The following is a 12,008-nucleotide window of genomic DNA, read 5'->3' as shown; positions in this document are numbered from 1 at the left end:
GAGCTTTTATCAAGCCCTTAATTTTTTTCCTCCTTACTCATGTTGTTCTTACCATTTGAAAAGTGGAAGGTCACAGACTGAGGAAAGGACCTTATGCTCTGCTCTTTGGTGTTCTGTGTTTTTGGGAACAGAATGTCCAGGGCTAGCTCTGTTTGCTTTAACCAGCATGCCTTCTATCACTGCAGAGTTATGAAGTGAAGAGTGTCCTCGGAAAGGAGGTGGGGTTGTTGAATTGTTTTGTCCAGTCCATAACCACCCACCCAGCTAGCTGCGTTGGATTGGAGGAAATTGAGCTCCTGAGTGCAGGAAGAGCCTCTTCCGAACACTGCCGGTTGCCATAGGATTTGTGAACTTTGTGATGCAGTCACAATGGTGGTGGATGGAGGTGGTGGCGGCTTGGGGTAGTTATTTGTTAACTATGGGCAGAGCAAATGTATGACCTTGAAATGGAACTTAGATTTTTCTGGGTCAAATGTTAGTAAGATGATTTTGTGAACTAAACAAAAATAATTTTTTCTAGTTTTTGCAAATTTAGGAACATGCTATTAAAACTTAAATAAGCCTGAGGTCTTCATTTTGTATTTCATCTTAGTCAATAATATTAAAACAGCAAGAAAAAAATTTCGTTCACTTGTAATTTTTTAAGTGTTTAAATTTTACCATGATTCAACATGTTTTTCTTGTAGTTATTCAACATTGTCCCAAAGAATACCCTGCAAAGCTGAGACATTTGTCCTAAATTGTAATGTTACTGTTCTACACAGTACATGTCCAACTTAAGCATTTTGCAGTCTAATATTTATTTTTTGGAAAATGTTCTGGGAAACTGTGTCAGAGGTAGAACGGTTACCCATAAAGTATAGATAAGTTACCCGGTGTGATTATCACCATACTGCACAGAGGTATAGATAGCTCACTCTAGATAGGCCTGTTTAATCTTGCTGGGTACTGTGCACAGAGAGCCAAGATAACAGATTCAAGAGGAGTGATTGCTTATCGTTTGCTTTGTTGGCAGAGATTTAAATTAACATAAAATGATGAATAAATTATCTTTCGACAATGAAGATTGTTTCCTCCCTTAAAATCAATCATGACAGGCCATGGTTAATTACACAATATAGACCTAGGAGCCCAGAGCAAGAAAGGGTGCCTAGTACCCACTTTAACTGGAAGAAAGGCAAACGACTTTATTTGTCCTGATTCAGCTTTGAAACATTACAATGACTGGCAAGATAGCCGGTTTTGAGTAGCTTTTTGACTGTCCTTTGCATCTACTACAACAGGACTACTTTGTACTTCATACCCACTTTTGAGAAAATGTATTCGAAGCAGTACCTAAGACTGAGGAAAGTGAAAGCAAAGTCCCATGAAAGCCAAAGATGAGTCAGACATGCTTTTCGGATAACCAGAGCCCTCCACTACCCCCTTACCCCTCGAGCAGCCAACTAAAATTAGGGCGCCCTTCAGCTCTTCTTCATAGAGCCCCTAAATCAGCTCAGGGACAGTCGGCCAGCCAGCCCCCTCCCCGAGTCTGGCTACTTCTTTGGGAGCACCTTCCACCAGAAAGCTGCTAGCTTAACATAAGCTTAGTCGTGCTTCGCCAATCTTAGGCAGATAAGTAACATTTGTAGGTAGACCGTGGCTGGCTTCAAAAGCAAAGCAGACCCCCTCTTCTAGGGACCTTGGTTCCCCCTCATGGACACACACCTGGGTCCCGCGGCCTCCCCGGTGCCTTGCTGCATGCCCTTCCCCAGCGAGGTCCTGGGGGCTAACCAGCGTTCAGGAGTCACTGTGAATACCGGAATCGGGTGGTTTTAAATGCTTCTTTATTCTTACAAATACTGTAAAAATTAATATAAAAAAAAGTGAGCATGCTCGGTCTTCTCCTCTTATCTACAATACAAAGGATTTGTCTGAAAAGTCTTTTTTCTTACAAATGTACCTTAGCTGCATCAATAGGAATAAAATGTAGAAAAGCTACCATTATAAAAATAATTTAAGGGAAAATAAACACATATAGCTTCTCTCGAAGTTCAGTGGTGGTTAAGTCCAGGCTGTAGGTTCCTTCGTTCCCGCGTCCCAAAGAAACTGCAGCCGGCGCCGAGCGGCTCTCGCGGCGTCCGGGCGGGGCGCGCTCCGCTCCCTGGCCGGTCGGGTCTGAGGTATCGGTCGTTGGTTGAGTCTCTCCCGCCCCCGGGGCGCGCGTTACCGGCAGTCGGCGGCCCCGGCGGCCGGCAGGAAGGGCGGGCTGGGCAGCTGCTTGAAGAACTGCCGGAGGCCGGCCAGGTCCCGCGTGAGCTGCTCCACGCGCTGGTGCAGCTTCTCGTTTTCGGCCGACAGCTCCACCAGCTTCTGCTGCATCTCCTGGTTGCGCCGCTTGGCCTTGTCACGGCTCTTACGCACCGCGATGTTGTTGCGCTCGCGCCGCTGCCGGTACTCCGGGCTGCCGCGGTCCGGGCCCCTCTTCCCCGCACTCTTCTCCCGGGCCGGGCCAGGAGCAGGGCTCGGCCCGGGGCTGGAGCGCGGCGGCTCGGGCGACGTGGGTGGTGTGGGTTGTGCGGCCGCCGCCAGGCTCACCACGGTCTGCGCGCACGCGGCCACCTGCGCCGGCAGCAGCGAGCCGGGCGCGTCGCCGTCTCCCCAGTCGGGCTCGCGCTTGAGCGGACGCGGGGCAGCTGTGCCCGGGCCGTGGGCACGCGCGAGGCCGCCGGGCAGCAGCTCCAGGGCGCTGGCAGCGGCGCCTGCCGCGCCCGCCTTGTGGTTGCTGTTGAAGAGGTCGGCGAAGAGCTCGTCGTGGCACAGCTCCAGGGTGGGCACGGCGGCCATGGAGTCGATGTAGGCGCTGAAGTCGATGGCGCTCTCGTCGTCGTACATGGCAGGGGCAGCGGCGCCTGGCTCGGAGAGGCTTCCCGGCTCGCTCCCGCGGCCCGGCTTGCCCACCCGACCCGGCTCGTAAAAGGGTGCGGGCTCCGCGGGCCAGGACACGCCGCGCGCCGGGCCGTCCAGGCTAAAGAGCGCGGCGCTCATGGCGGCGTCGAGCCAGGTTCCTTGTCCGAGCACGGCTGTCACCTCGCTGGGCCGGGCCCCGCCGCCTTTTCTAGCCCGAGCTGACGCGCAAGCCCCGCCCCGGCTCCAGAACCGCGGGGGCGCCCCGGGGCCGCGGAGAGGGGGGCTGCGGGCGGCAGCGTCCAGGGAGACCCCGCCCCGCCCCGAGCACTCCGCCCGGCCCCGGAGCCGCCCTCAAGCCCCCCACCCCCACCCCCCGCCGCCGCTGCCGTACTCTCCGCTGTTCCCGCGCCCCCACCCCCGGCCGCGCGGGAGGGGAAGGGGCGCTGCTTCCTCCCCGCCCCCGGCCCGGCCCGGCCCTTGCGCCTCTGCTGGGAATGACCCTCCCTCTGCCCACACTCCGGCTCCTTCTCTCCTTCCTGTTTGTTGTGTTTGGAGACTCTTCGCTCTCGCAGCCGGCAGTGAAATCAAAACCTGGACTTGGCCGCGGCGCGCGTGTCCCGGGCGGGTTCCCATCGTCAGAGGGAGCCCAAACGGGGAGGGTGGCTCTGGCGCGGAGGACAGAGCCTGGTTACGTTCTCCAGCCACGGCTCCCGTCCCAGGGACCCTGGTCCGCGGCTTGGGCGGCGGGGAGGGCGCGGGGCGGGGGGGAGTGCTGCTTCGCACGTTTCCAGGAATTCGGGGCCCGATTTGGCCCGTCTCATCTGGGTCGAAGGCCCTGGGGGTCAGAGCTCGGTGTCGCAGCTGGAACTTCCAGGCCGCAGGGACTGCGAAGCGCAGCAAATGGGAGAGGAGTCACGACACAGGTCTGAGCTGCCGGCCGCCCTAAAAGCAACAGGTTCCAGCGCGCGCAAGCCCGACCAGGCCCGACGGCGGGCTGGAACCCCGCAGAGCAACGCGGACCCGAGGCCCCGCGCTCCCCACGCGCTGAGGTCCCTTCTAGCCCTTCTAAAGCAGTGCCATCTCGCGGCGGTGTCCTGCTCCAGTTCTATTTTTAGTTTCGGGCTCTTTTTCTCCGCTCAGTATTCCGGAGAAGTTCTTTTGAATCTAAAGCAGTTGGGTCTTTAGGAGAAAGAAGATTTGTACTTGCAGCTCTGATAGAGTATTAAATTGCTAGCTCTTCATACTGTAAAATGCATGAAAACACAGTATGGATTGATTTTCTTCATTAAGTTTCTCTAAATTTGGAGCAAGCATTTCTGGTCAACTCCATTTATTAAATCACTGCCCCTATTCAAACATGGCCTCCATCTCACATCTATGCTTGGCTTAGGCTTCTCACTACCAGACTTTATGTCCAAACACCTAATGCTCCACAAATTGCACCGGAGTTTCTGCAGTCAATTCCAGAGGTAATTTCTTAATGATGTACTATGGATATTTAAAAGGTTTCCTACAAGGACAAACCCGTTGCTTTAGAATTGCTTGGAGAGGGCACACGGTGTTGATGTTACACTACTGATTAATTTCCTATGAAGGGTAAAGCCGAGTGACACATGTAGTGTGGGCTCATGCATACCCAGACTAATTTCTTAGTTCTTATTTATTTATGAACCCATAGAAACACTACTGAAGCCCTCTCCAATCAATTAGAGGATGTAAAATGAATATAGAGAGGAACTATATTCTCATAAAACTTCAATGAGATTAGTAGATTCAGATATCAGATTAGGATTGAGCTTGAAAGAGATGCTAGGCCAACATTTTTAAAATGTATTATGCACTAATTAATAATCACTTTTAGATTTCAATATTTTCTTCCTTTTTCCAGAAGGACTTAGAGGAGAGGTCATAGACCAGCAAAGTATGGCTCTGTTGTGACATTTTAGGGCAAATTACTTTTTTAAAAATAATAAACAGTTTAGTTTTTTTGATGGTAGTTCATAGTCCGTTCTTGAAATCTCTACTTTCTGCCCTTTCCTAGCTCTACTATAAATTTGTTCAAGATAAATACTGAGTTGTTCATCATTTCTCATTGTTAGGGATCTGTTTCAAGTAATTACTTGAGCCTTCTTGAGTTTTTGGTATTCTGAGCAGAACTGCCAAAAGGAAGGCATCAAGTAAGAAAGCATTCCTGTAAAACATTGGAGGCTTTAGATTCCCCATGTTTATGAGGACACATCTATGTTGAGCACAGTTGAGATGTTAGATGAAGTCCACTGCCTGTGGACTTTCTAAACACATCAGTCTTTTAGAAATCCAGGAGGCTGAAAATGCTTAAAATGTTCAGTATGCTCTAGTACGTGGGTTTCCTCCTCCTATGAACACAGGTTCATAACACAGTGACCATAACTCAGTTCTAATGAGGGATCATTTTGCCACACTTCATATGGCACAAGATGTGAAACAAGAACAGGTCTCCTCCCAATTAAAGTCTAGTACAAATGTTTTGTGAACAGTGCTATCTAAAATGTAAAAATGAAGTTTGAAGAGGAAAGAAACTTGGCTGACTTTAGTGCCCTCTTCAGATTATTCTTCTCAACTATCACATTATATATTTTGTTAACCTCCCTTAGGGCTAATTTTAACTACATGGTATATTTTTACGTGTTTTATGTTAGACAATAGTGAGGTTACAAATACAGACTTTCTTGGATAAACCTTATTCCAAATGTATTAATTTTGAAAAGGCAAGACAAGGGCCAACATAGTAACAACACAAGGTCCATGTGCATTGGGGTTATATCCCTGGTGCTGTTAAATCCTATGTATTTTATTAAAAACCTACTGTGATAGGTAAACATTTCTGCATTCACTTCAGCCTCTGTAATTTGTGAGACTGAGCCCCCAGATTAAACAGTAGCCAGAGCTGAGAACAGGTATTTGATTATGTGGGTCAGTTGTCTAACCTGCCATATATTTGCTCACGTTCCCAATAATAAAAACACAAAGGAGAAGTGGTTTGCCTTCCCAACCTGTCTTGTCAAGTGGACTTATCCCCCAGTCAGCCTACACTTGTTGATCCTGTCTCCCTCCTCCCTACCACAGCCCAGCTCCTCAGCCACCCCCTCGATGGCACTTCTGTCACACTTGCTCACCCACAGAGCCACAGATCTCACAATCTGTCCTCCACATGCAATCCATTCCTCACAAGGTCTCCAAGAGATCTTTGAAGAGGAAGATGTCATCACATTACTCCGTTCCTCAGAATCTTCTGAAAAGTCCTTGGCCAAGACAATAGTGTTTCACTTTCCAAGCATGAACCTTCCACTGCCCACTTCTTTAAATCCATTTCCTACCACAAGCAACTGACACGTGACTCAACTCTGAATATCCGAGAGACCTGCCTGGTCTCCTGCGTGTGATGCTGATGGTTCTGCTGACAGGGCTCTTCCACTACTGCTTGGCTGGCCAGATCCTTCCATCAACTCTCTAGCCCTCCCAAAATGGTGTTCTGCTGTTGCTTTCTGTGTCCCATGTTAGCCAAATTAATCATTTCCTCATCTGGTCTCTAAGAAAAATACATCCCACATACTGCCAATTGTTGGATGTATATTTCTTCATATTTTGTTGAAATTGGGATTCATATGACCGTCACTATTGGCCAGTGTGTCAGTTATGATGTTTGTCACAGGCTTGGCGTGAAGTCCTGGGGATGACAGTAGTTTAAGTAGTTTAAGTTCTAGATTGGGGCGCCTGGGTGGCTCAGTCGTTAAGCGTCTGCCTTCGGCTCAGGTCATGATCCCGGGGTCCTGGGATCGAGCCCCGCATCGGGCTCCCTGCTCGGCGGGAAGCCTGCTTCTCCCTCTCCCACTCCCCCTGCTTGTGTTCCCTCTCACGCTGTGTCTCTCTCTGTCAAATAAATAAATAAAATCTTTTAAAAAAAAGTTCTAGATCATAAACTCTCCAGGGGGAACAGAGAGCAGTGTTGTGTAGAAAGCCCAAACATCAAAGATTGAATTGAAAAGTGGTTCAGAGCAGGCAGGCAGTGAATGTGAAGTGTAGAAATATCTTAAGCAATATAGCTGGCTTACATTTTCCTGTTTACATATGCATTAGATTGATATATTATTAAAATCAGTATCTAAAGGAGACTGAGTTCTTTATATGAGTACAAATTAGTAATTTTAAGAAAATGAGAGCAGCAAAGTCACTAAAAATAGTGGAATAGGGGACATCAGGGCTCTGTCGCTCCACAAGAACAACTGGCAAAACTGTCAGAATCAACCTCCACAGTGAAGTGTAAAATCTGGCCAAAAACTTACAACAACCCGAGGAAAGCGTAATAAAGAAAGAAGCTCCTCCGCTGCAATAAGAGAGTGTTGTGGCATTTTAAATTTCCTGCTTACTGTCTCCCATTCTCCAGATTGCTGGTGGTCATGAAGACGGCACTATGAATTCCTGGTGCAGGTTGCTAGTGCCAGAGGGAGCAATGCAGACTCTATTCACAAGGAACTGAGGATGTGTGTTTGGATCTGTCCAGTGACTCCCCGAGGGAGTGGAGCAAGGCGGGGCATTTGGGCATTTGCCAAAAGCACGTAAGAGCAAAACCGAGGGCAAACAATAGAAAGACCAAAAACGTGGGGAAGGAAGCCTTTGGAAAAGTAGAGAAATTGGGGGAAAGGCCTTTTAAAAGCTCCTGCATATGCCAGGAAATCAAGAATTCCACGTGCATGCTCAGGATGGGTTGCATATTCAGAAAGGGCCATACAATACCCCAGTCTTTCACTTCTGGCTGTACTTCATGCTCCACTCATTCAGGGACTGAAAGCTAAAGCAGAATTAATAAAAGCCTAGCTAAGCATCCAATCTGCAAACAACCAATCTGCAAAAACTAGAAGTGTATTTTTTTGGTGGGGGGTATATATATTTTACTTTTGGCTTCAGGCATTTAAGGTAACTTTTAAAACAAAGGCTATATTTGTGAATCAATCAACATGATACATCACATCAATAAGACAAAGGATAAACACCATATGATCATTTCAATAGATACAGAAAAAACATCTAACAAAGTACAACATCCATTCATGATAAAAACTCTCAACAAAATAGGTTTAGAGAGAACATACCTCAACATAATAAAGGTCTAATAAAACCTGCAGTGAACATCATACTCAATGGGGAGAAACTGAAAATTTTTCCCCTAAGGTCAGGAATAAGACAAAGATGTCCACTCTCGCCGTTTTTAAATTTTATTTTATTTAAATTCAAGTTAGTTAAAATATAGTGTATTATTAGTTTTAGGGGTAGAATTTAGTGATTCATCAGTTGCATGTAACACCCAGTGCTCATTCCATCAAGTGCCCTCCTTAATGCCCATCACCCAGTTACCCTATTCCCCCACCCATGTCCCCTCCAGCCACTCCATTTGTTCCGTAGAGTTAAGAGTCTCCTACGGTTTACTTCCCTGTTTTCATCTTATTTTATTTTTCCTTTCCTTCTCCTATGTTCATCAGTTTTATTTCTTAAATTCCATATACGAATGAAGTCATACGGTATTTGTCTTTCTTTGACTGACTTATTTCACTTAGCACACTACACTCTAGTTCCAACCACATCATTGCAAGTGGCAAGAGTTCATTCTTTCTGATGGCTGAGTACTATTCCATTATATATACCATATATATACCACATCTTGTTTACCCATTCATCTGTCAATGGACATCTGGGCTCTTTCCACAGTTTGGCTACTGTGGACATTGCTGCTATAAACAGTGGGGTGCATGAGCCCCTTCGAATCACTATATTTGTATTCTTTGGATGAATACCTAGTAGTGCAATTGGTGGGTCACAGGGTAGCTCTATTTTTAACTTTTTGAGGAACCTACATTACTGTTTTCACTCTCACCACTTTTATTCAACATAATACTGGAAGTCCTAGCCTCAGCAATCAGACAACAAAAAGAAATAAAAGACCTCCAAACTTGCACTGTTTACAGATGACACAATACTATATAGAAAACCTGAAAGAGTCCACCAAAAAAAGTGCTAGAACTGAGAAACTAATTCAGTAAAGTTGCAAGATACAAAATCAATGTACAGAAATCTGTTGTATTTCTATACACTAATAATGAAACAGCAGAAAAAGAAATTAAGTGCATTTGCAATTGCACTGAAAAGAATAAGGTACCTAGGAATAAACCTAACCAAAGAAATGAAAGACCTGTACTCTGAAAACTCTAAAACACTGATGAAAGAAATCGAAGATGACGCAAAGAAAGGAAAAGACATTCCATGCTCATGTATTAGAAGAACAAATATTGTTAAAATGGCTATACTACCTGAAGAAACCTACAGATTTAATGCAATCCCTACAAAATACCACCAGCATTTTTCACAGAACTGTAACAAACAATTCTAAAATCTGTATGGAACCATAAAAGATCCCAAATAACCAATGCAATATTTAAAGAGAAAAACAAAACTGGAGATATCATAATTCCAGACTTCAAGTTATACTACAGACCTATAGTAATCAAAACAGTATGGTACTGGCAGAAAAATAGACACATAGATCAATGGAACAGAATAGAATACCCAGAAATAAACCAACAATTATATGGTCAATTAGTGTTTGACAAAGCAGGAAAGAATATCCAATGGGAAAAAATATCTTCAAAAAATGATGTTGGGAAAACTGGGCAGCTACATGCATAAGAATGAAACTGGACCACTTTCTAACAACCCAAAATAAATTCAAAATAGATCACAGACTTTAATGTGAGACCTGAAACCATAAAAATCCTAGAAGAGAACACAGGCAATAATTTCTCTAACATTGGTGTAGCAACATTTTTCTAGATATGTCTCCTGAGGTAAGAGAAATAAAAGAAAAAATAACCTATTGGGACTACACCAAATAAAAAGCTTCTGTAGAGCAAAGGAAACAATCAACAAAACTAAAAGACAACCTACAGAATGGGAGAAGATATTTGCAAATGACATATCTGATAAAGGGTTAGTATCTAAAATATATAAAGAACTTCTACAACTCAACACCCAAAAAACAAACAGTCCAGTTTAAAAAATGGGCAGAAGACATGAACAGACATTTCTCCAAAGACAACATACAAATGGCCAACAGACACATGAAAAGATGTTCAACATCACAAATCATCAGGGAAATACAAATCAAAATTACAGTGAGATATCACCTCATACCTGTCAGAATGGCTAAAATCAAAAACCCAAGAAACAACAAGTATTGGTGAGGATGTGGAGAAAAGCACTCATGCTCTATTTGTAGAAATGCAAACGGGTGCAGCCACCATGGAGAACAGTATGAAGGTTCCTCAAAAAGTTGAAAACAGAATACCCTATGATCCAGTAATTGCACTACTGGGTATTTACCCCAAAAAACACAAAAACACTAATTCGAATGGATACATAACACCCTTATGTTTATAGCAGCATTATTTACAATATTCAAATTATGGAAGTAGCCCAAGTGCCCATTAATAGATGAATGGATAAAAAAGATGTGGTGTGTGTGTATATATACACATACACACACACACACACTATGGAATATTATTCAGCCATTAAAAGGAATGAAATCTTGCCATTTGCAAGGACATGGATAGAGCTAGAGAGTATAATGCTAAGTGAACTCAGTCAGAAAAGACAAATACCATATGATCTCACTCATATGGAGAATTTAAGATCAAAACAAACAAGCAAAGTAAAAAAAAGAGAGATAGAGAAAGAGACAAACCAAGAAACAGACTCTACATGGTGGAGGAGTAGGAGACCTGGATTTTGTCTGGTCTCAGGAATTCAGCTGGATAGGGATCAAACCATTCTGAACACCTACAAACTCAACGGGAGATCGAAGAAAAGAATAGAAACAACTCTCTGAACAGAAATGCGACCACTTTCCGGAAGGTAGGACGTGCGGAGAAGTGAATCTGAGGCGATATTTGGGAGGATAGGCGGCGGGGGAGGGGGCCTCCGACAGCCGCTTCTGGCAAGTGATAGAGCCGCGGAGCACAAAATCAGAACTTTTAGAAGTCTGCTCCGCTGAGGGACATCGCTCCAGTGCCTAAGTGGTGGGTGGAACCCTCGTGGGACAGTGTGGTCTCAGGACCATTGGGGTCACAGAAAGACCTGGGGTGCCTGAGTGCGGCAGAGCTCCCAGGTATCGGAGCGGGGAAGCCGCCTGCAGAGACAGAGAAGAGGAGCGGGCTCTCAGCTCAGGGTTGCCATAAACTGTGATCCGCAGCACAGTCGGGCCACTGCTCCTCCAGCAGGGACGCAACAAGCGGCAGATCCGGGGAAACTCACCTTCCTCCCCTGGAGGAGCAGCGCGGGAGTGTACCGCAGGGATCTGCTGGGTTTCAAGAATCCCCACCAAGTCAGGTGCCAGAGATAGAAACACTCGGTCACAGGCCGGGTGAGCACAGAGTGCGGCCGGAGACCGGGGAGACGGAAGTGACTGACGGCTTTTCTCTGGGGGTGCACTGAGGAGCGGGGCCCTGAGTTCTCGGCTCCTCCAGCTCCTCCGGGGCGGAGATTGGGAGGCCGCCATTTTCACTCTCGGCCTCCAAAGCTTTATGGAAAGCTTGCAGGGAACAAAAGCTCCTGAGAGCAAACCCAAGCAGATTACCTAGCCGGGATGGGCAAGAGGGGGGCAATTCCACCTGTAGCAAAGACATTTGGGAACCACGGCAACAGGCCCCTCCCCCAGAAGATCAGCAAGAACAGCCAGCCAAGACCAACTTTACCGATCAATGAGAACGGCAGAACTCCAGCACTAGCGGAATAATGCACATAGAATCCATGGTTTTTTTACCATGATTCTTTAGTCTTTCAAAGTTAATTTTTTTTAAACTGTCTTTTTTTTTTTTAATTTTTCTTTTTCCCTTTTTCAGCCAACATCTTATCAATCCCTTTTTTAAAAAATATTTTTATTTTTCATTTTTAGAGTCATATTCTATCCCTTCATAGTAGTTACCCTTATTTTTGGCATATATATATAAGTTGTTCTCTCTTTAAAATTTTGAGATAGTTTCTTCTAACAGATCAAATATACCCTAAATCTCTAGTGTATGGTTTTGTTC

At 45.7% G+C, this 12,008-nt stretch overlaps 1 protein-coding gene across 1 annotated transcript; it reads right to left on the bottom strand.

Annotated features, from left to right (window-relative positions):
- Positions 1-1,809: 1,809 nt before the first annotated feature.
- On the bottom strand, positions 1,810-3,125 carry CEBPD (CCAAT enhancer binding protein delta). Its single transcript, XM_031029012.2, has one exon. It carries the CDS (start codon positions 3,025-3,027, stop codon positions 2,206-2,208), a length of 822 nt encoding a protein of 273 aa, XP_030884872.2. The 5' UTR covers positions 3,028-3,125; the 3' UTR covers positions 1,810-2,205.
- Positions 3,126-12,008: the final 8,883 nt, after the last annotated feature.

This window comes from Leptonychotes weddellii, unplaced genomic scaffold, assembly GCF_054177405.1.
Source record: "Leptonychotes weddellii isolate Sample4059 unplaced genomic scaffold, ASM5417740v2 HiC_scaffold_1044, whole genome shotgun sequence".
NCBI lineage: Eukaryota > Metazoa > Chordata > Mammalia > Carnivora > Phocidae > Leptonychotes > Leptonychotes weddellii.
This window is presented reverse-complemented; position numbering and strand designations above follow the sequence as displayed.